General features: G+C 40.9%; 1 protein-coding gene across 1 annotated transcript in view; it reads left to right on the plus strand.

The window, feature by feature from the left end:
• The window catches only part of LOC132394007 (AP-3 complex subunit sigma-1), a 93,117-nt gene that overhangs the window by 51,860 nt on the left and 17,011 nt on the right, over positions 1–24,246 (plus strand). Inside the window, exons 4-5 of the mRNA XM_059969602.1 lie at positions 7,302–7,373; positions 19,888–19,995. Of these exons, the coding sequence (XP_059825585.1) occupies positions 7,302–7,373; positions 19,888–19,995 (180 nt within the window). The remainder of the gene's footprint in view (positions 1–7,301; positions 7,374–19,887; positions 19,996–24,246) is intronic.

A 24,246-nucleotide genomic window follows, 5' to 3' on the forward strand; every position in this document is an offset into this window, starting at 1 on the left:
CCAGGAAGAGACGTCGCCTTGATGGCAACTATGTCTCTCGAAAATCCTAATATATGCCTCAGAGTCAATGGTACCTTCACATACATGAAACTCACCCATGCTGTGGGCACTGATGCACCCCCATACCATCACAGATTCTGGCTTTTGCACCTTTCACTGATAACAATCAGAATAGTCATTTTCATCTTTGGCATGGAGAACTTGACCCCCTGTCCTTTCTGAAAACTAGCTGAAATGTGGACTCATCTGACCACAGCACACGGTTCCCCAGTCTTTCGGTCCATCTGAGATGAGCTCGGGCCCAGAGAACTCGCCGGCATTTCTGCATAGAGTTGATGTATGGCTTCCTCCTTGCGTAATACAGTTTCAAGTTGCATTTCTGGATGCAGCAACGGACTGTGTTAAGTGACAATGGTTTTCCGAAGCACTCCCAAGCCCAGGTGGCTATAATTGTCACAGTAGCCTGACGGTTTCTTAGGCAGTGCTGCCTGAGGGCTCGAAAATCACGCGCATTCAACAGTGGTTTCCGACCTTGCCCTTTATGCACTGGGATGTTGCTGAATTCTCTGAATCTTTTCACAGTATTATGTACTGCAGATGATGAAAGACCTAAATTCTCTGCAATCTTGCATTGGGAAATGTTCCTCTTGAACTGACTAACAATACTCTCACAAATTTTGGCACAAAGGGGTGAGCCACGACCCATCCTTGCTTGCGAAGACTGAGCCTTTGATGGATGCTACTTTTATACCCAGTCATGATACCTCACCTGCTACCAATTAGCCTGCTTAATGTGGAGTCTTCCAAACCGGTGTTACTTGAATATTCTGTGCACTTTTCAATCTTATTTTAACTCTGAAACAACTTTTGTTGAGTGTGTTACAGCCATCAAATTCTAAATTTGTGTATATTTACAAAATACAATTAAGTTGGTCAGTAAAACTATTGAAAATCTTTTCGTTGTACTTTTGTCAGTTAAATAAAGGTTCACATGAATTAACATATCACAGATTTTTGTTTTTATTGCATTGTGGAAAATATCCCAACTTTTCTGGAAATGGGGTTTGTATAAACAGGTTGTGTATCATTGGACAGCTTCTAACCCAATGTTATAAGACTATTGAATGGTTCCTTAGTATGATAAAATGGCTCTTAACCTCACAATTGATCTTATTGTGATTGTGCATCTTCCTGTCTATCTGCACTGCTCTCTGTACTTAGTTGAAATTAATTGAACTGTATGGATATTATGCAAGAGATGTTTTCCACTATACCTCAGTACATGTGACAATAATAAATTAATTTACATGATCACACAACCTTAATTTAAGAAAAAAAAAGTTGATTATTTTCCGGAACAATTGTATGCTATTGTGTGTATTGGACGTCTGTAGCAGGAGTGTACCAGTGACTGATTTTTGACATTGGCACTCTGCTGAAAACTTAAGGTTGCAACAATGTGCTGCATGCTTTCCGCACAGAATTTTTTTCTTTCAATCATTCCTTTCAGAACAGGCATTGGGTGCATCAACACCTATAGTTTGGTTGGGTTATTTTGGCAGCTAGTTTGGGGGACTAGTATTTCAGCAGTTGAGGTTAGTGTGGGCACTTTAAAAGAAATGGGTATGTATTGCAGATGTAACAATTTTGGGGTTTAATGGGAAGTTAAGGCCTGAGACTGGAAGTCATTTTGTGGGAGATGGGTGGGGTAGCGGAGAGGTTAAGGGTGAGATGCTAAAGATAATGGTAATTGGCAGGTATCATATTCTAGCATGGTGTTGCTGCAATTACAATCACATTGTTCTGAAGGTATATAACAAAGGGGCAAAGCAGACACTGTTCATAAGGGGCATTGATCAATGTCTGACCTTATCCAGTGTGTGCCTGAAGCAAAAATCGCATTAAGGTCATAATGGTGATTAGTACTGGAAGTTCCAAGATGCATTTCCAGGGATGATTGTTATTGTATTTCACTCCCAAAAGTTTTCAATTCCGGCTGATGAATCTTTTTTTTTGATAAAGGTATAAGGCGACTATGAAAGAATGGAAATATCAGGTTAGAGTCATAAAGCCATGGAACTCTGCAGCATAGAAACAGGCCCTTCAGCCCATCTAGTAGGTGCCAAAGTATTATTCTGCCTAGTCCCATCAATCTGCAACCAAACCAAAGCCCTCCATAACCCTCCCATCCACATACCTATCCAAATTTCTCCTAAGTGTTGAAATCAAACCAATATTCACCATTTATGCTGACAGCGCATTCCACCTTCTCACCACCCTCTGAGTGAAGATGTTCTCCCTTGTGTTCTCCTTAAACATTTCACATTCCACCCTTAACGCATGACCTTCAGTTCTAATGTTACCTAACCTCAGCAGAAAAAGCCTGCTTGCAATTGGGGATGCGAGGATACCAGGATGAGAAAGACTGTACATTCAAAACTGTGGAAAACGGATAAGCAATTGTTACAAGGATTTAATAAAAATATTTCAAAATAGAAGTATTGTACTGTGCAAAAGTCTTGGGCACATATATATAGCTAGAGTGCCTTAGACTTGCAGAGTACTGTATTGTCAGCGTGGAGTGGAGAGTGAGTTTGTGAAGTTGGTGGGAGCAAAAGATGTTGGGAATGGCGAGGGTGGAGCACCGCAAGAGGGGTGTGGGACGGTTGGCAGTGAAGGAGTACAGAGGGCAGGGGGGTAGGACTGGTGCAGGCATACCCAGCCCTGAGTCATCAGGTAAGGTTATTTGATTCCAAACAGTTGGTTTGCTGAACACTACAGAATGTCTCTCTGGTGCTTCCGGCTCCCTCCCCTCTCCCTTCTCCTTTTCCCATCCATAATTCCCCTGTCCCTGTCCCCCTTCCCACTCTCAGTCCACAATGGAGACCCATATTAGAATCAGGTTTATCATCACTCACACGTGTCATAAATTTTTTTTGTGGCAATAGTACAGTGCAATACATAAAATTACTATAGTACTGTGCAGAAGTCTCAGGCATCCTAGCTATATAGTTGGCCCTCCTTATCCACGAGTTCTGCACGCGCGAATTCAACCAACCACATATCGAGAAAACCTGGAAGTGCTCTTCCAGCACTTGTTCGATCGTTCAATGGAACGAAGTCTCTGTGTCACCCGAGGGATAACAACATGCCTATAACCACTGCAAGATTTGTTTATTGATGCAAAGAAAAAGACGAGATAGCTTCCTTTAACAATGTTTCTAACTGAAGCATCTGCAATTCTGAAGTCTCAATGTTCAACGCTTGAAGATCCTCAACCCTCAACCTCCACAGTTCCTGACTTTAGTATGATTGAGCCTCCTCCAAAGCATCCTTATTCCCTAAACAATACAGTGTAACAACTACTGTACAGATATTACAAGTTTTACTCGTTGTTTGATCATTGTTTGCCTCACATCTTTTTCGTTCACTGCTTGTATTGTGAGCGAGAGCAACATGTACAGTTTTTTTTCTTGTCAATATTCCCTAAACAAGACAGTGTAACAACTATTTACATAGCAGTTCCATTGTATTAGGTGTTATAAGTTCTGGGATCTAGAGATGATTAAAAGTTTTACTCGTTGTTTGATCATTGTTCGCCTCACGTCTTGTTCGTTCGCTGCTTGTGTTGAGCAAAGAGGAACATGTACAGTTTTTTTCTTGTCAATATTCCCTGAACGTTACATTGCATTTACATTGTATTAGGTATTAAAAGTAATTTAGAGATAATTAAAATATGCAAGACGATGTGCTTAGGTTATATGCAAATACTACGCCATTTTAAATAAGGGACTTGAACATCGGTGTTTTTTGGTATCCACGGAGGGGGTGGAGGGGGGGAGGCCCTGGAACCAATCCCTCGTGGATAAGGAGGGCCGACTGTATATGTGCCTAAGGCTTTTGCACAGTAACTGAAATTTGCTGCAAGTAAAAACTTTTGTCTGTGTATTTGTTGTGTGGTTAAAAAAGAGTGAAACTGTTGCCTTCAAATCTTAATGCTGACTGGTTTATGAAGGATAATCGTGTTTTCACTTCTCTTCCTTGATGGCACAGTAGCGATGAATAGAATTGTGATTCCAGAGCTTTGTTGTTTGTTGTGTACTGCCCCCAGCACATCATTGGATGTATTGGTTGTTAATACAAACCACATATTTCACTGTATGTTTGATATACATGTGATAAATAAATCTGTATCTGGTCTGATTCCACAGTTGGCTTAATATATCATTGTGTGCAAATCAATAAACTGAAGTCCTGTTGATACACATGAAATACGATTGCTAAGACAAGTCAGGTATGTATCTCTACTAAAAAATGAGTCAAAATTGGACATGGACAGATTAGGAGAATAGGCATAGAAGTGGCAGATGGAATACAGTGTAGGGAAGTGTATGGTCATGCACTTTGGTAGAAGCAATAAAAGTGTAGACTATTTTCTAAATGGGGAGAAAATTGAAAAATCAGAGGTGCGAAGAGACTTGTGCAGTATTTCCTGAAGGTGAACTTGCAGGTTGAATCAGTGGTAAGGAAGGCAAATGGAATGTTAGCATTCATTTTGAGAGGAGGACTAAAATATAAGAACAAGGATGTGATGCTGAGGTATTACTGGGATCGCTGTTAGAGTATTTTGAGCAGTTTTGAGCCCCTTATCTGAGGAAATACGTGCTGGCATTGAAGAGGGTTCAGAAGAGGTTCATGAGAATGATGCCAGGAATGAAAGGGTTAATGTACAAGAAGTATTTGATGGCTCTGGGCCTGTACTCTCTGGGGTTTAGAAGAATGGTGGGGGTGGGTGTGGAATCTTATTGAAACCTGTTGACTCTTGAAAGGCTTAGTCAGAGTGGACCTGAAGAAGGTGTTTCCTATATATGACCAGGGAGCACAGCCTCAGAATAGAGGGCCATCCATTTTGAACAGAGATGAGAAGGTATTAGCCAGAGAGTGGTGAATCTGTGAAATTTTTTGCCATGGATGGCTAGGGAGTTCAAGTCATTGAGTATATTTAAAGTGGAGGTTGATAGATTCTTGATTAGTCAGGACATCAAAGGTTATGGGGAGAAGCCAGGAGAATGGGTTGCGAGAGTTAATAAATCAGCCATGATGGAACGGCGGAGCTGACTCGATGGACAGAGTGGTTTAATTCTATTCCTATACCTTTATGGTCTAAAATAATTTTCTGCTGCCTCCCTGAATGAAAATCAAGCCCAGATTTGATGTCTGCATTACAGTACTGTTTTCCCCATATTATTGTATTGAAGAAAAGAAATACAGATAGCTATATATTAAAAAATCATCTCACAGTTTGATTACAAAGGAGGGTTGTGGAGCTGCAGCAAATACTGCAGGAACATTGCCAACTTGAAGCTCAACAGGGCCGTTGCCCTATCTGAATTGATGTTTCAAAGTGGCTGTGTGGTAGCAGTGACATGTTAAGCTCTGTTTACAATATTCTTTTCCAAAATTTGTGGATGATTTTTTCTGTATTGTTTCCCATCATAAATCTGGGTGACAGGGATAAACCAACAGGGTACTATACATCGCAGTTAATGCGTTGCACAACAATAGTGTTTCCATGCAGCTTGGTCTGTTAACTGTCAACCATTGTGAAAGGAGGTAGCTACTTGAAATGATACTGAATGTGGCATCCTGTGCCATCATCCCTTTTCAGTTTCCAAAGTCGTTTCCTACCATAACATCTCCATAAAAGGTATGCTGCTTTGTGTTTTTGGTTTGATGTAATCTAAGCCTCTACAGTCCACACTAGTTATTTTGAGATCCAAGGATTTATTATTTGCAGTTGCTGCCATAGTCTGTTTGTGTAATGTTGCCTGCAAATTACAAATCCGCACTAACCTCTGATACTCTAACCAATGATAAAAGCCCATTCAAAAATAAATACTTGTGTAACGTTAACTTAAGCTCCCTTCTCCCCATCCACACACAAATACAAACACAAGCCCTCAAAATACCTTTTATTGATTAAAAATTTTAAACATTTCCAAAAATAGAAGTATCTAAAAAAAAGGAATAGGAAAATAAACCATTTGACTCTTCAAGCCTATTTTGCCATTTGATAAGATCAGCTTCTATTTCAACTCAATCCCTGGATTTTTCTGATTATTTTCCTTAATTCCTTCAGTTGCCAGAAAAATTGCCAAGCTCCCTTTTAAACGAAATACTCAGCTTTTGGGTAACCACATCCTATTAGCAAGAGACTTTGAAAGAGTTACAGTATATTTTAGTAAAGAAAGGTTTTGTTGCCTGTGTCTTAAATCTGAATATTCTTATTTAGCCTGTGATTAGCTCTAACTTCTCCTGTCAGGGGAAACATCCTTTCAGCATCTCCAAAAGTCTTGATTGCTTCAATATGGTTGTTTGTTATTCTTTTGAATGCAAGGACATGGAAGATTTTTGTAAGTTTTTCCATGTAGAATAATTTCTTCATCTGAGGAATCTGTTCCTAGATAAGGAGACCACCAGTAAACAGTATATTGGTGTGATCTCATTAAGACTCCATGTCACTGCAGTAAGTCATCTTTACTCCTTCAATCCTTTTGCATCAGTGTAGCTTATTTTCATAAGTGCAAGTACAATTAATATATTAAAATAAATTACATATTAAGACTAGCATATTGTGTGCTTTTCTAATTGTTTACTGTAATGATTCATTCATGTACAAGACTACCCTGGCCCTTCTGATTGTCATTATTTCTTGCTCTCTCCATATTAAGTACCAAAAAAACAATCTTACTTCGCTTTTTTTATTTTCCTATCAAAATGATATTGCTACCATATTTCTTCCTGGTGTTTTCTATCTGCAGTGTCATGCCCATTCATTTGCCTTTAGTATCATTGCAATCTTTTCATATTCTCATTTTACTTTCTCTCCTGGTGTTGCAACATAATCAAATTTTGTTTTATTATAATTGGTTCCATCCTCCAAAGCATTGATGTTTTCTCAAACAGGTGAGACCCAAGCGGATATTTTTTGTCAGATGTCATTCATGACTTGATAAATCTGAACATAACTAACTTATTTCTACTCTCACTTAGGATAACTTACTTCGACTTTATAAAATCCCACACATTTTTTATTGTGTTTTTTGCTAGATTGTTTTTGCCACAACTTATCTACAAAGTTCTTCCTCTTCCCGTGGCTGTTGCTTATATATTTAATTTTATCAAATACATTCTTTGAATTCTTACAAATAGAAATCTAATTTATCTGTTAACTTTACAAATAAAGAAAAGTTTTTGAAATTAATGAAGACTTTAAAATTGTTCTCTTCTTCTTTTAACAGGTGTTTGTGGAAACATTGGACAAATGTTTTGAGAATGTCTGTGAATTGGATTTAATTTTCCACGTAGACAAGGTATTATATGATTCAAGCTGATTTATAATGGGTTGTGCAGTAATCTGAGTAAGTTTGTTAAATGATTGTATTTCATTTATACTTTTCTTTTTAAACTTGGAATTGTGATTCAGTTTCACCTGCACAACTTGCTAGTTGAAAAAAGAATAATTTACTATTTTACTTCAATTCTGCAAGAGTGCATTTTACACCATCTCTTTTTTGATACTAATTTGTAAATTCTATCTGGATGAGTATTTGTTACCCATATGGTTCTAACACATGGGCTACCTGTGGTGTATTTTCATGGCATTACCCCTAGTCTAAGACTGTAATACCAAGTCAAATAAAAATCCACTATTCTTAGTTTTGAACTTTCCATCAGATTTTTGGAAAAGTTCCTGATTACTGATGTTCTTTTAGGTAATTTTCCTGAATGCCCCATTGTAAAAGTCAAGGTGGAATTCGAGAGAAGAATTAGTGGTTTGTCATGGCTAGAATTAACTCCTGCCTGAGCAAGGTCCTGGCAATTTGACTACCAGCAACACAGGTCTACAGCTTCTACAATTTCACTGGCTCTCCATTCAGCTGTGGACCACCTGGACCAACAACAATACCTACATCAAGCAGCTGTTTATTGATTACAGCCGAATGTTCAACACCATGGTTCCCTCTGTAATAATCAATGAACTTCAAAACCTGGGGCTTTGTACCTCTGTCTGCAGCTGGATCCTTGACTTTCTCAGTGCAGATCAGAAATAATATCTCCTCTGCTAACAATCAATTTGAGGTGCACCTCATAGGTGTGTGTTTAGCTTGTTGCTCAACTCTCTCTACACCCATGACTGTGCAGCTAGGCACTGCTCAAATATAACCATATAACAATTACAGCACGGAAACAGGCCATCTCAGCCCTTCTAGTCCGTTCCAAATGCTTATTCTCACCTAGTCCCACTGACCCGCACTCAGCCCATAACCCTCCATTCTTTTCCTGTCCGTATACCTATCCAATTTTACTTTAAATGACAATACTGAACCTGCCTCTACCACTTATACTGGAAGCTTGTTCCACACAGCTACCACTGTGAGTAAAGAAATTCCCCCTCGTGTTACCCTTAAACTTTTGCCCCTTAACTTTCAACTCATATCCTCTTGTTTGAATCTCCCCTACTCTCAATGGAAAAAGCTTATCCACATCAACTCTATCTATCCCCCTCATAATTTTAAATACCTCTATCAAATCCCCCCTCAACCTTCTATGCTCCAAAGAATAAAGACCTAACTTTTTCAATCTTTCCCTGTAACTTAGGTGCTGAAACCCAGGTAACATTCTAGTAAATCTTCTCTGTACTCACTCTATTTTGTTGACATCTTTCCTATAATTTGGTGACCAGAACTGTACACAATACTCCAAATTCGGCCTTACCAATGCCTTGTACAATTTTAACATTACATCCCAACTCCTATACTCAATGCTCTGATTTATAAAGGCCAACATACCAAAAGCTTTCTTCACCACCCTATCCACATGAGATTCCACCTTCAGGGAATTATGCACCATTATTCCTAGATCACTTTGTTCTACTGCATTCTTCAATGCCCTACCATTTACCATGTATACCCTATTTGGATCATTCCTACCAAAATGTAGCACCTCACACTTATCAGCATTCAACTCCATCTGCCATCGTTCAGCCCACTCTTCTAACTGGCCTAAATCTCTCTGCAAACTTTGAAAACCTACTTCATTATCCACAACGTCACCTACCTTAGTATCATCTGCATACTTACTAATCCAATTTGCCACCCCATCATCCAGATCATTAATGTATATGACAAACAATATTGGACCCAGTACATATTCCTGAGGCACACCACTAGTCACCAGCCTCCAACCTGACAAACAGTTACCCACCAGTATTCTCTGGCATCTCCTATCCAGCCACTGTTGAATCCATTTTACTACTTCAATATTAATACCTAATGATTGAACCTTCTTAACTAACCTTCCGTGGGGAACCTTGTCAAAGGCCTTACTGAAGTCCATATAGACTACATTCACTGCTTTACCTGCGTCAACTTTCCTAGTAACTTCTTCAAAAAATTCAATAAGATTTGTCAAGCATGACCTTCCACGCACAAATCCATGCTGACTATTCCTAATCAGACCCTGTCTATCCAGGTAATGATTACACTCTGGCATCTCCCATGCAGCCACTGTTGAATCCATTTTACTACTGCCATCTATAAATTTGCTGATGACACAACTGTTGTTGGCAGTATCTCAGATGATGAAAAGGAGTTATGCAGGATTGAGATAGATCATCTGGTTGAGTAGTATTGCAACAACAACTTCAGTCAACATCAATAAAACCAAGAAATTGATTGTGGACTTCAGGAAGGGGAATTGGGAGAACGCACACTTAGCCTCATGGAGGGGTCAACAGTGGAAAGGGTGAGTAGCTTCAAGTACTTGGGTGTCAATCTCTTAGAGGTTCTGCACTACTCCTGACATCTTGATATGAAGAAGATATGCCAATGGCTGTATTTCATTAGTAATTTGGTATGTCACCAAAGACTGGCAGATTTTAAGAGATGTACCATGTAGAGCATTCTGACTGGTTGCATTACTGCCTGGTATGGATGCTCCAACGCAAAGCACAAAAAAAAGTGCAGAGGAAGGAAAGACTCAGCCATCTCCATCATGGGCACTAGCCTTTTCACCATTGAAGATGTCTTCAAAAAGCAATGCCTCAAGAATGTGGCATCCATTATTAAGGACCTTCACCAATCAGAACATGCTCTCTTCACATTACTACCATCAGGGAGGAGGTACTGGAACCTGAAGATGCACACTCAACATTTTAGGAACAGTTTTTTCCCCACCACCATTAGATTTCTGATGGGCGATTGACCGATGAACACCACTTCACTATTTTGCTTCTTTTCTTCTGCATTATTTATATTTTTTAGCATTTCTTATGTAACATGAGAGGGGAACTGGCCGAAGTTGACTGGAAAGGGATGTTTGCAGGAAAGACAGCAGAACAGCAGTGGCTGGCGTTTCTGCGAGAAAATGGAGGAAAGTGCAAGACAGATAAATTCCAAATAAGAAGAAATTTTCAAAGGGAAGAAGGACACTGCCATGGCTGACAAATGAAGTCAAAGTCAAAGAGAGGGCATACAAGGAGGCTAGAGCTAGTGGGAATATAGAGGATTCAGGAGCTCTTAAAAACTGGCAGGAGGAAACTAAGAAGGTCATTCGGAAAGAAAAGATGAATTATGAGACGAAGCTGGTGACTAATATCAAGATACTTAAAGCTTTTTTAAGAATATAAAGGGTAAAAGAGAGTCAAGGGTAGATATAAGACCTATACAAGATGACGCTGGAAATATTGTGATGAGAGATGCAGAGATGGCAGAACTGAATGCGTACTTTTCACAGTGGAAGACATCTGCAGTATATCAGACATTTAAGAGTGTCAGGGAAGTGAAGTTTGTGCGGTTAAAATTATGACTGAGAAGGTGCTCAGGAAGCTTAATGGTCTGAGGGTGAATAAACCTCCTGGACCTGATGGAATGCACCCTCGGGTTCTGAAGGAAGTAGCTGGAGAGATTGCGGAGGCATTAACAATGATCTTTCAAGAATCGATAGACTCTGGCATTGTACTAGATGACTGGAAAATTGCAAATATTACTCCACTATTTAAGAAGGGTGGGAGGCAGCAGAAAGGAAACTATGGATCTGTTAGCCTGACATCAGTGCTTGGGAATTTGTTGGAATGGATTGATAGGGATGAGATTACGGAATACCCTGGAGACACATGACAAGATAGGCCAAAGTCAGCATGGTTTCCTGAAAGGAAAATCCTGCCTGACAAACCTACTGCAATTCTTTGAGGAAATTACAAGTAGAGTAGACAAAGGAGATGCAGTAGACGTGGTGTACTTGGATTTTCAGAAGGCGTTTGACAAGGTGCCGCAAATGAAGTTGCTTAGCAAGATAAGAGCCCATGGAATTACAGGGTAGTTACTAGCATGGGTGGAGCATTGGTTGGCCGGCAGAAAACAGAGAGTGGGAATAAAGGGATCCTATTCTGGCTGGTTGCCGTTTACCAGTGGAATTCCACGGGGGTCGGTGTTGGGACCACTGCTTTTACTGATGTATGTCAATGATTTGGACTGTGGGATTAATGGATTTGTGGTTAAATTTGCCAGTGATACACAGATAGGTGGAGGAGCGGGTAGTGTTAAGGAAACAGAGAGCCTGCAGAGTGATTTAGCTAGTTTAGGGGAATGGGCAAAGAAGTGATAAATGAAATACAATGTTGGAAAGTGTACGGTCATGCACTTAGGTGGAAGAAATAAACGGGCAGATGGGGAGAGAATTCAAAATGCAGAGATGCAAAGGGACTTGGGAGTCCTTGTGCAAGATATCCTGAAGATTAACCTCCAGTTTGAGCTGGTTGTGAAGAAGGCGAATGCAATGTTACCATTCATTTCTAGAGGTACAGAATATAAGAGCAGGGATGTGATGTTGAGGCTCTATAAGACATTTGTGAGACCACACTTGGAGTATTGTGTGCAGTTTTGGGCTCCTTATTTTAGAAAGGATATACTGACAATGGAGAGGGTTCAGAGAAGATTCACGAGAATGATTCCAGGAATGGAAGGGTTACCGTATGAGGAACATCTGGCAGCTCTTGGGCTGTATTCCCTGAAGTTCAGGAGAATGAGGGGGGATCTCATAGAAACATTCCAAATGTTAAAAGGCCTGAACAGATTAGACATGGTAAAGTTATTTCCCATGGTAGGGGATTCTAGGACAAGAAGGCACGACTTCAGGATTGAAGGATGTCCATTTAGAACTTTAATGTGGAGAAGTTACTGTAATCAGAGGGTGGTAAATCTGTGGAATTTGTTGCCTCGAGCGGCTGTGGAGGCCAAGTCATTGGGTGTATTTAAGGCAGAGATAGATAGGTTCTTGATTAGCCAGGGCATTAATGAGTATGGGATGAAAGCAGGTGTGTGGGATGACTGAAAGAATTGGATCAGCCCATGACTGAATGGCAGAGCAGACTTGATAGGCCAAATGGCTCCTATATCATATGGTCTAACATAATTTTTATGTATTGCTCTGTACTTCCGCAAAACAATAAACTTCACAAAATATGTCAGTGGTAAGTCCGATTCTAATTTTGAAAGAAGTGACGTGTTGGCCTTTATTGCAAAAACTTTCATTTTTCATGTATGCAAATCTATGGATGGTTTCCTTAACATACTGATTGAGAAAACCACTCACTTGTCGTTCACTCTATTAATACCAGTTTAGTTCGGAAGGCGTTATTATATGTTAAAGTTCTCTATGATTACTTTTTCTTGCTGTGTTATTTTTGCAGATTTATGCTGTGCTGTTGATCCTAAACAATAATGGCTAACTTTCACTAATTGTTCTGCCTCTTGCAGTTACCACATACTCTTCTTCCCCGACATGGGAAGGAAGGTTTGTATTTGTCTCTGAAGTATCTCTCTGCCAAGGTTTAGAACTTCACTAGGGATATCACCTGCTGGTGAGGACTTGTTGCTTCATGGTTGATAAAGCTTTGGAGTTAAAGTCATCTGTCATAAAAATGGACACCATGTGACTGCTTACATGAATTCCATTTTCCTGCATTATCCCTGTATTCTGCTATGCCTTGGCATTTTCAAGAACTTGTGTAGATACTTCTTAAATATTGCAAGATAGCTACCTCAATGTCCTCCATGTGGAAGAACTGTGTTCCATGTGGAAAGAATTTCCCCCGCAGATCCTCTCCAAGAGACAAAGATTCTTATGATGCGTGCATTTCAGAAGTTTTATACATTTCCTATCAGGTCATCTCCAACCTCCTCCACTTTAGAGAAAACAAACCTAAGCCATCTAGTCTCTCTTTATAGTTGAAATAAATACGTCAATCCAGGTAACATCTTGAAGAGCCTCCTTTGCACTGTCCCTCACGAAGTTACATCTTCTTACAGTATTGTGATCAGAATTGCACACAGTGCCCTAAGTGTGGTCTAACCATCGTTTTATAAAGTTGGTTGTACATCACATCCCTGATATTATGCTGTATGCCGTTCTAAGATGAGCATTTTTATGCCTCTTACATCGTTTTATCCACTCATGGTGCCAGTTTTAGAGATCTGCGAATTTGTCCCTCAAGCTCCTCTGTATACAATTACTCCTTCGGTTCCTACCATTTACTGTGTAAACTCTTGTTGTTCTCCCAGAATGTAACACTTCATTCTTGCCATTGTTGTGCCTGGTCTTCCAGCTGGTATGTATCATGCTGTAGCCTAGAACAGCCTTCCTCACTTGTGACATCACAACTTTTTATATCAGCTGCAAACACCACTGATTGTTGTATCATCTTTCATGACATGTTGTTTACAACAACCAGAATTTAGCTTGCGGTAGAGTTGCTGGCATTTGTTGTCAAGGTTAGAGTCAGATGAAAGAGTTCTTAAAAGTTTAATCAAACAGGCACAGTTCATCTCTCTTCTTCATTGTCACCAGGATAGGCCTTCGGGTGTTTGGATCCTAAATGCCTTTGATGGGGCTATTGATTGTTGTGGATGTCAGGGAATTACTGAATTTCTTAGTTTTTCTGCCCACTATCTTTTACTTGGGTCATAGAATTTTATTGGATATCGGATTTCAGATGCCTCTATACCTGTTCCATTTCCTTTCAAGCTCAGTGGTTTTTCAGTGTTAATTTGTAAATAATTAACTGCTTGGTTTTCTGTCATTCTCATCAAATCAATCCTGAAGACAAGTAAATCTTCATAGATATTAATAACAGTGGAGATAAGGACATTACAAGCACTGGCTTTCATTGGTTTGGAGTTGTTGGGTTGTCTGTGAGGTTTTATGTGAGGAGAGTTATCTTTCAATGCCCTTTAAGCCTGATTTTCTTACTTACAGCAGTGTTTCTGAGATTGTTGTTACTTGTGGGTCAGACTGATAGAAATAAGAGAGAGAATAATGGTGGTTAATTCAACAGTCATTGGTACTTATCATGGACTGGGTAACGGCTATGGCAGATCTTCCCATTCCTTGCTTGGATGATCACGTAATCTAACCTGCTGCACAGGTTGACAGTGTTGTTAAGAAGGCATATGGTGTGTTGGCATTCATCAACAGTTCAAGAGCTATGAGGTAATGCTACAGGTATTTAAGACCTTGGCCAGACCCCACTTGAAGTACAGTGTTCAGATCTGGTCACCTCATTACACGAAGGATGTAGATACTATAGAGAGAATGCAGAGGAGATTTACAAGGATAATAAACGCAAAGTACACTACAGACACTGTGGTCAAATCAACACGTACAAACAAGCTGGATGAACTCAGCAGGTTGGGCAGCATCCGTTGAAAGGAGCAGTCAGCGTTTCGGGCCAAGACCCTTTGTCAGGGCTAAAGAAGGAGGGGGCAGGGGTCCTATAAAGAAGGTGGGGAAGGTGTAGGTGAAAAACCAATCAGAGGAAAGATCAAGGGGTGGCGGAGGGGAAGCAGGGAGGTGATAGGCAGGAGAGGTGAAGAAGCAATATAAAGGGAAAGCACCATGGGTATTAGAAGAAGGCAGAATCATGAGAGAGGTGATAGGCAGCTAGAAGAGGAGGCAGAGTGAAAGTGTGATGGGGAAGAGAGACGGAGGGAATTACCAGAAGTTGGAGAATTTGATGTTCATACCAAGGGGCTGAAGACTACCCAGACGGTATATGAGGAGTTGCTCCTCCAACCTGAGTTTGGCCTCATCATGGCAGTAGAGGAGGCCATGTATGGACATATCCAAGTGGAAATGTGAAGGAGAGTTGAAGTGGGTGGCAACCGGGAGATCCTGTCTGTTGTGGCAGACAAAGGTGCTCGACGAAGCGGTCCCCCAGTCTGCGTCAGGTCTCACCGATGTAGAGGAGGCCGCACCGGATGCAACAGATTACCCCAACAGACTCACAAGTAAAGTGTTGCCTCACCTGGAAGGACTGTTTGGGGCCCTGAATGGTGGTAAGGGAGGAGGTGTAGCACTTACGCTTGCAGGGATAAGTACCAGGTGGGAGATCTGTTGGGAGGGACGTGTGGACCAGACAGTCGCGGAGGGAACGATCCCTGAGAAAAGCAGAGAGGGGTAGAGAGGGAAAGATGTGCTTAGTGGTGGGGTCCTGTTGAAGGTGGCGGAAGTTGCGGAGGATAATATGCTTGATCCGGAGGCTTGGTGGGGTGGCAGGTGAGGACAAGGGGACCACAGTCCATGTTGTGACGGGAGGATGGGGTGAGGGCCAAAGTGCAGGAAATGGAGGAGGTGTGGGTGAGAGCATCATTGATGACAGCAGAAGGGAAACTATTCTCCCCTCCATTCCTCTGATCCCTCATCCTCTCCTCAGCCCGCTCTCCCTGAACATCCCAACACCCCCTCTCCCTCCTGAGACCTCCCACTCTTTACCCTCCTCTGACCCCAGCCCCAACCCTTGCCATATCTTCACCATCCCCTCTCTGAGGCAGAGTGTTCTGTGCTTAGCAAGGGCCTCAATTTTGTCCCCCTCTGTCCACATCTTAGTGAGTTCCGTGCCCGGTATGACGCTGAACTCTTTTTCCGTCGCCTATGTCTCCGAGCCTACTACTTTAACAAGGATTCCCCTCCCCCTATTGATGACCCCTTCTCCGGTCTTCAACCCTCCTCCGGTCTTCAACCCTCCTCCTCCTGGACACCCCACCGGGCCTTCTACCTGCACTCGATCTTTTCATCCCCAACTGTCGCTGAGACATCAACCGTCTCAACTTCACCACTCCTCTCTGCTGTTCCAACCTCACTCCCTCTGAACGTACTGCCCTCCACTCTCTCCGCGCTAATCCTAACCTCACCATCAAACCCACAGACAAAGGTGGTGCTGTAGTAGTCTGGCGGACGGACCTCTACCTCACTGAGGCCAAACGGCAGCTCTCTGACACCTCCTCTTACTTACCCCGGAACAGGACCCCACCAAAAAAATCAAACCATTGTCTTCCATACCATCACTGCCCTTATCTTCCATCCTCAGCCAAAAAACTCATAATTCCCACACCCTGCACTGCTTGGTTTTACCTCCTCCCCAAGATCCACAAGCCTGACTATAGGTCACTGTAGGAAACTATAGGTAGGCCTATAGTTTCAGCCTGCTCCTGCCCCACTGAACATTAATCTGCCTACCTGGACTCCATTTTGTCACCCATAGTTCAGTCCCTCCCCACCCACATCCAGGATACATCCCATGCCCTCCACTTCTTCAGTATCTTCCAGTTCCCGGGTCCCAACCACTTCATTTTCACCATGGATGTCCAATCCTTATACACTTCAATTCCCCATCAAAAAGGCCTCAAAGCCCTCCACTACTTCCTTGACAATAGACCTCAACAGTTCCCCAACACCACCACACTCCTCCGGGTGGCCGAACTGGTACTCACACTTAATAACTTCTCTTTTGGCTCTTCCCATTTTCTTCAGACCAAGGGTGTAGCTATGGGCACTCGCATGGACCCCAGCTATGCCTGCCTCTTCGTGAGTAATGTGGAACAGTCTATGCTCCAAATCTATACTGGTACTGCTCCCCAACTTTTCCTTCGCTACATTGATGACTACATTGGTGCTGCTGCCTGCACCCATGCTGAGGTTGTCAATTTCATCGACTTTGCCTCTAACTTTCACCTCAAATTCACTTGGCCAATCTCGGACACTTCTTACCCCTTTCTCGATCTCTCGGTCTCCATCTCTGGAGACAGACTGTCCACTGACATCTTCTATAAACCCACTGACTCCCATAACTACCTTGATTATACCTCTTCCCACTCTGCCAAATGTAAAAATGCTATTTCCTATTCCCAGTTTCTCACCTGGAAGGACTGTTTGAGGCCATGAACGGTGGTAAGAGTGGAGGTGTAGGAACAGGTGTAGCTCTTACGCTTGCAGGGATAAGTACCAGGTGGGAGATTTTTCACCTGCACCTTCCCCCTCCCCCACCTTCTTTAAAGGGCCCCTGCTCCCTCCTCCTTCAGTCCTGAAGAAGGATCTCGGCCTGAAGCGTTGACTGCTCCTTCCAACGGATGCTGCCCAACCTGCTGATTTACTAGGATTTTGCCTGGATTGAGAGCATGCCTATGAGAATAGGTTGCGTGAACTTGGCCTTTTCTCCTTGGAGCGATGGAGGATATAGAGTTATATAAGATGAGGAGGTGTATTGATTATGTAGCTTTTTCCTGGTGCTGAAATGGCTAACACGAGGTGACCTAGTTTTAAGGTGCATAGAGAGTGATGGGTGTGTGGAATGCACTGCCAGCTAAGGTGGTAAGGGTGGATACAATGAGGTCTTTTTAAGAGGCGCTTGGATAGGTGCATGGAGCTTAGAAAAGCAGAGGGCTATGCAGTAGGGAAATTCTAGGCAGCTTCTAGTCTAGGTTACACGGTTGGCACAACATTGTGGGCCGAAGGGCCTGTAGCTTTTTATACATTTATGTAGATTTATGTGTTTCTAACTGGTACCAGTGGCTGGACTGGGGTTGTTTCTATCAGGTCTTACGCTCTTCACTTAGGTGAAACAGAGTGTAAAGAATTACAAGATTGTACTGCAAATATTTTATCAGGAGTACTTCTCTGGAAGTAATTTTCTAATAATGCCATACATCTTTTCCAACCCTGGCATTGAAGTTGACCACAAAGATCAGTTCATCGCCCTCTGGATTCAGGCTGGGTTTTATTCCAAATAAGAGTGGTATTTGTCCTTGTCTTTATCTATTACTTCTATGGTTTAATTAAATGCAGTTCTGAAAGTCATTGTAGGTTGTTCATTGGAGTGAGCCTTCAGTGCTTAATAGACCTCTTATTTTACTTCTATATTTGAAGTTCAGAATTTTCTGTTTCATGACTCTAGGGTTCACCTAATTATAGTGTTATAGGGAGAGGCTAGTCTGGTTAGGTCTTTATTCCCTGAAACGTAGAAGAATGAGGAGTGACCTTATAGAAATTTTAGAGAGGCAGAGACAGAGTGGTTGGTAACAGTCTTTTCTCCATATTTATTTATGAAGATGCAGCATGGAATAGGCCTTCTGGCCTTTTGAGCCTCACTGTACAGCAATCCCCCAGTTTAATCCTAGCTTCATCATTGGACAATTTTCAATGACCCATTAACCTACTAACCGGTATGCCTTTGGAGTGTGAGAGGAACCTGGAGCACCTGGTGGAAATTCATGGGGAGAATGTACAAACTCCATACAGGAGCAGAGGGAATTGAACCTAGGTCACCTCTACTGTAGAGTGCTGTGCTAACCACTACGCTACTGTGCTTTGGAGTCCAAAACTATGGGAGGTAGATCTAGGGTGAGAGGGAAAAATTTAAAAGGAACCTGAGGGGCAACTTTTTAACACAGGGAACATGTGGAAGAGCTGCCGGTAGATGTGGTTGAGGCAGCTACATTAGTATTATTTAAGATGCACTTGGATATTTTCATTGAGAGGTGGGTTTTAGAGGGATATGGGCCAAATGCAGGACAAAGGGACTAGCTGGGTGGGCACTATGGATGCATAGGGTCTTTGGGACAAAGGCCTTGTATTTGTGTTGTATTACTCTATGATTCTAAATTTACACCACCTAGCCATGATCAATACTGTTCAGAGATTGTCTGCCTGGCATCAGTGGGGGCATAACCAGGACATGATATATACCAACTGCTCATAGGACCATCCACCACTTGCTCCCATGGCTTCATGTGACCCTGATTGGAAGGACCAGGCAGGTGCTACACCTTTGATAAAGATGTATTTCCACCCTGCCACCCATTATCAAAAGATGCTCTTTACAATACTGATTTTGAGTAAAGGGATCAGTTTCTTTCATTTTATACAGAACTAATAAAATAAAGTTTATTCACTTTATGTTATTTAATTGGAGGAGCCGTGCTTCGTCTTGCTGAATACCAAAAAACGCTTGTAAACTTGGCTATTTGGAACTTGCTGAGAGGAGACATCAGTATGGATGAGTATTTTCATTAGATTTTCTTCCAATGCTTTCCTCTCTTGATGTGATACTATCTTCTTGGCCCTATTTTGGTAGAGTTCTCTATGGCTTAATTATGCATAATGTGGAATAATGTTTGTGCAAGTTCCACAAACATCTGTATTATGCTAGTTTGTTAGGAAGATTAGATTGTTTAGGCAGAAATGCAAATGACCTGTAGATGAAATAATGCCAAATGATGGTTCATATTAAATAACCATTGGTTTCTAAAAGAGAAATAAACTACCAATTCATAGTGGTGCAAACCTTTGGGCCACATCTCACAAAGCTTCATATCTTATTAGAAAAATTAAAATTGATGTATTTTTGGTTAGGGTTTATGCATTGTGCTTTTCGTTACAATATTTCTTGGAAGCAATAAGCTGAAATACTACCTTGCAATATGTAGTTCTTGAATTTGCCAATGGGTTTCTTTAAAAGTTATCTGTATTCAGTGATATTTCTTTATTTTTAAGGTTCACAATATTTTGGCTGAAATGGTAATGGGAGGAATGGTTTTGGAGACCAATATGAATGAAATTGTTACTCAGATTGATGCTCAGACCAAAATGGAAAAATCTGAGGTAGGAATTATACTATACACCTTATAGGAAATACCATTTTAACTTGCATGATTATGGATTCTGCATGCTTACTGTGCCTTCTATCATATTTTATTCTTTAATAGCAGCAGCTAACTTGCTTGCAATGCTAAGGAAAGCTATTAGCAAATAATCTGGGTAGCTTGATGCTTTATAACAGCCTTTGATAAGCTTGAACATCATTCTGCCATGTCCACAACTATCAGTGATGGAATTTTAGATGAGCAAGTTTTGCTGAGATTTGCATGAAAGAATTTGCATGTGCATTAACCTGAAATATTTAAACTCTTCCAAATGAACATTTATAAATCCACAGATTTAATGTGATGCTTTCTTAAAAACTAAGTGTATAATACTTAATGCTCTCACATTAAAAACATCTCATTTGACCTGCATATTGTGCCTATTATTTGGTGTCAAGCAGTGTAAAAATTTAAAAATCAGCTATGTCATTAGTCTGAACCATCATTCAGCAACCCTTGCCGAAAGTCTGTGTGTGTGTATATATTTTAATATCTCCACTCGTGTAATTGCACTTTTATGCGTACTGTAATCTAGTAGCCTCTTAACGTTCATTGCCAAATCTCTTACATACTTATACTCCATCGTGAAGATTTTGTAGTAACTCATTTTTACTATAGGTATATATACTTCTTCGCACAAATAATTCCGTTTCTTAAATTTCAAAATGGGTTGCTTGAATTTTGATGGAGACATGTGATGTTGATAGTACAGTATATTGCTAACTAGTTCCAGTATTTATTTCAAAATGCATTTTTCCTATTTCCCTGCTAACTCAAAATTAGAGGGTTGAGTGAAATATGGCATTCGTTTTCCAATTTCCAAGCCATTTTCCCCCATATAAATGTAACTAAATTGCAATACAAAAAAAATTGGATTTGAAATTGTTGAACCTGGGCTTACTCTCTTCAGAATAAAGGGGGTTGATGGGGAAATTTGATAGAGGTGTAAAAGATTAAGGTAACAAAGAAAACCTATTTGACATTAGCTGATTACACATAGAAGCCCAGGGAACACAGATTTAAAGTATGAAGTGGAGGGTAGACCACAAGAGGAACTTTGTTATTCAGTGAAGCTAATATGGAATTTGTTACCCACGAGGTTGGTCAAAATGGGAATGGTCAGTGATTTCAAAAGGAATATTCATCTTTCCTCGTGAAATTAGATAGCTTGCAGAGGAATTTCTCTCTGTGGAGTTTAAATCTTTGGATTCTTTACAGCAGTGAATTGCTAAGGTATTAGCTGGAGATTCTTGGATTATAAGAAAATAGAGGGTTATACAGTTCAAGCCAGGAAATAATGTTGTGGGTGGTTGTGCTCTAAGAGTTCAGATAGGTCATGATAAAGCATCCTTTTGTCATGTTGCTTTGAAGCAACTATGCCAGACACTCCAAAAAAACAATTACAGTTAAACTAATAGTCTTTCAAACTCTCCACTTTTATAGTCAATTTATACTATTCAAATATTGCTGGTATTCCTGTCTAACCCTGTGGTTTTACAAATTCCTCACAGTACAGATGGGGTAGATTTTAACTTTCTGTTGTTTGAACAATTAAAAACTGCTGGAAAAAAATGTATGGTTTTGTAAGCAATGCAAAGTCACACTTGCCAGATTACCAACCAAGGTGTTGATGATAAAATCTACATGCTTAAATTCCTTGTGATTTTTACTACGACCTTTAGCTCCCAAAATAACGTGAGCATCCTTGGATGAGGTTTGACATTAATTTCATATCCAGTTATAGTTTTTCTGCTGCTTTGATTGGTGAATTGGAGCTTCAATACTGTCTGATTTGGTTGACAGGAGGCATCTACGGTGGCCTATCATTTAACCATTGATGGTGCCAGGTTGTGAAAGAATGTCTGATTGCCAGAGCTAAAACTGTTCATTATTTCCTAGGATATCTATGTTGTAAATTTATTTGCTTTAGTTAATGATGGGCAAGTTATTCTACACCAGAATAAAATCTCTGTTTTAATAACATGACTGTTCACGGATCAGTATTCCTATAGCACCATCTGAGGCTTTTTTCTAAAGAGAAGTTGAGAGGTGATCTGAATAAAATTCTCAGTGCACTATAGATCATTTGAAGCAAATCTAAAACAAGGTGTCTAGCTACTGGTAAATCCAATAAAGAAATTAGAAGAACATATCTTGACACAATAACTAATTAAAATGTGGAGCAGTTGAAATGATTTACTGTATGTGTTTCCTCTTAAATGGAAGCTAGATAAACATGAGGGAGAAAGACATCCACACCTTTCCACTTGATAATCAGCATTGACTTCCTTTTAAAATTCATATCCTTTTCAAAATAGTCTGGAACCTTGCCCATCAATAATCTTAGACTCCCATCCTTTTTTTAAAAAAAGTGTGCTCCTCCAATTAATTCCTTTGATCATCCTGCAATTTAATTGCTTCAATATTGCCAGTTGCATTTTCAGTAATGAAGGATTGTGTGTCTGAAATACTCATCATAAGCCTTTCTACCCTGCTTGTGTTTCTTGCTTTAAGATGTTCCCTAAAACCTATCACTTTGACAAAGCTTCTAGTCAACGACCCTAATAGTCACAAATTAGTTTGAAATGTTTGTTGCAAAACATTCTAGTCAGGTCCCTTGGACATCTGAAATGCTAAAGTTGTTGAGCAGATAAGGTAGGTGGTGTTTGATGGCTAAAGACCAGTATGACCATTATCTTGGGAAAGAATAAAGAGTTGACGTTTCGGGCTGAGAGCTTTGATCAAGACTGCGCCCAAAATGTTGACTCTTTATTCCTTTCCATAGTTGCTACCTGACACCTGCTGAGGTCCTCCTCCATTTTGTGTGTTACTCTGGATTTCCAGCCATGGGCACTTGCATGGGTCCTGGCTATGCCTGCCTGTTTGTCAGCTATGTGGAACGGTCTACATTCCAAGCCTACACTGGTGACCAACCCGCACGTTTCCTACCCTACATCAAAAACTGCATTGGTGCTACTTCCTGCACTTGTGCTGAACTCGTCAACTTCATCCACTTTGCCTCATCTTCCATTCTGCCCTTAAATTCACCTGGTCCATATCTGACAACTCCATTCCTTTTCTCAATCTCACTATCCCTATCTCCAGAGACAGCTTATCCACTGATATGTGTTACAAACCCACGGACTCTCACAGCTAGCTTGACTACACCTCATTCCACCCTGCTACTTGTAAAAACACCACTCCCTTTTCACAATTACTCCATCTCCACTGCATCTGTTCTCAGGATAAGGCTTTTCATTCTAGGATGAAGGAGATGTCTTCCTTTTTCAAAGAAAGGGGTTACCCTTCCTCCACCATCAACACTGTCCTCAACTGCTCCTCTTCCATTTCATGCACATCTGCTCTTACCCATCCTCCTGCCACCCTACCAGGAAGAGGTTTCTCTTGTCCTCACCCACCACCCCACCACATAATTTCTACAAAACTTTCGCTACGTCCAATGGGATCCCATCACCAAGCACATCTTTCCCTCCACCCCTCTCACTTTCTGCAGGGACTCCCTTGTTTATTTGTCCCTCCCTGCTGATCTCCCTCTTGGCAGCTATCCTTGCAAATGGAACAAGTGCTACACCTGCCCTTACACAACCTCCCTCACTAACATTCAGGGACCTAAACAGTAATGAGACCCCAACGTAGATTGGCAATCTGCTTCGCCGAGCATCTACACTCCCTCTGCCAGAACTAGCATTTTAATTCCATTTCCCGTTCCATTTCACTGCCGTGATGAGGCCACACTTAGGTTGGAGGAACAACACCTTATATTCTGTTTGAGTAGCCTGCAACTTACTCCTGCATTTTGTCGTGTTGCTCCGATTTCCAGCATCTGCAGATTTTCTCTTGTCTGTACTAGAAATGGAACTCCTGTGCTTGAGCACTGAGTACTCAGCATGAAGCCTTTAAGTATAGAGTTTTCATGAAGAAATGTGGCAGGCAATAATTGGCAGTCTTTTTCAGTCCCTTCAATCTGAAATTATAACTTCAGAATTCTTTGCTATCTTGTGATCAAAGAGCTATTATGTTTTGCACAGTGCTAACAGGATGAAAAAGTCTGCCAATGATGTAGATCGAGTACTGAGGATGAAATCCATCTTCTGGCACTAGTTGGAGTCATAGAAAACTATAGCATTGAAACAGGTTCTTTGGTACATCTGTTCCGTGCAGAACCATTGAAACTGCCTAGTCCCAATAA

This window comes from Hypanus sabinus, chromosome 5 (assembly GCF_030144855.1).
Source record: "Hypanus sabinus isolate sHypSab1 chromosome 5, sHypSab1.hap1, whole genome shotgun sequence".
In the NCBI taxonomy this organism is placed as follows: Eukaryota; Metazoa; Chordata; class Chondrichthyes; order Myliobatiformes; family Dasyatidae; genus Hypanus; species Hypanus sabinus.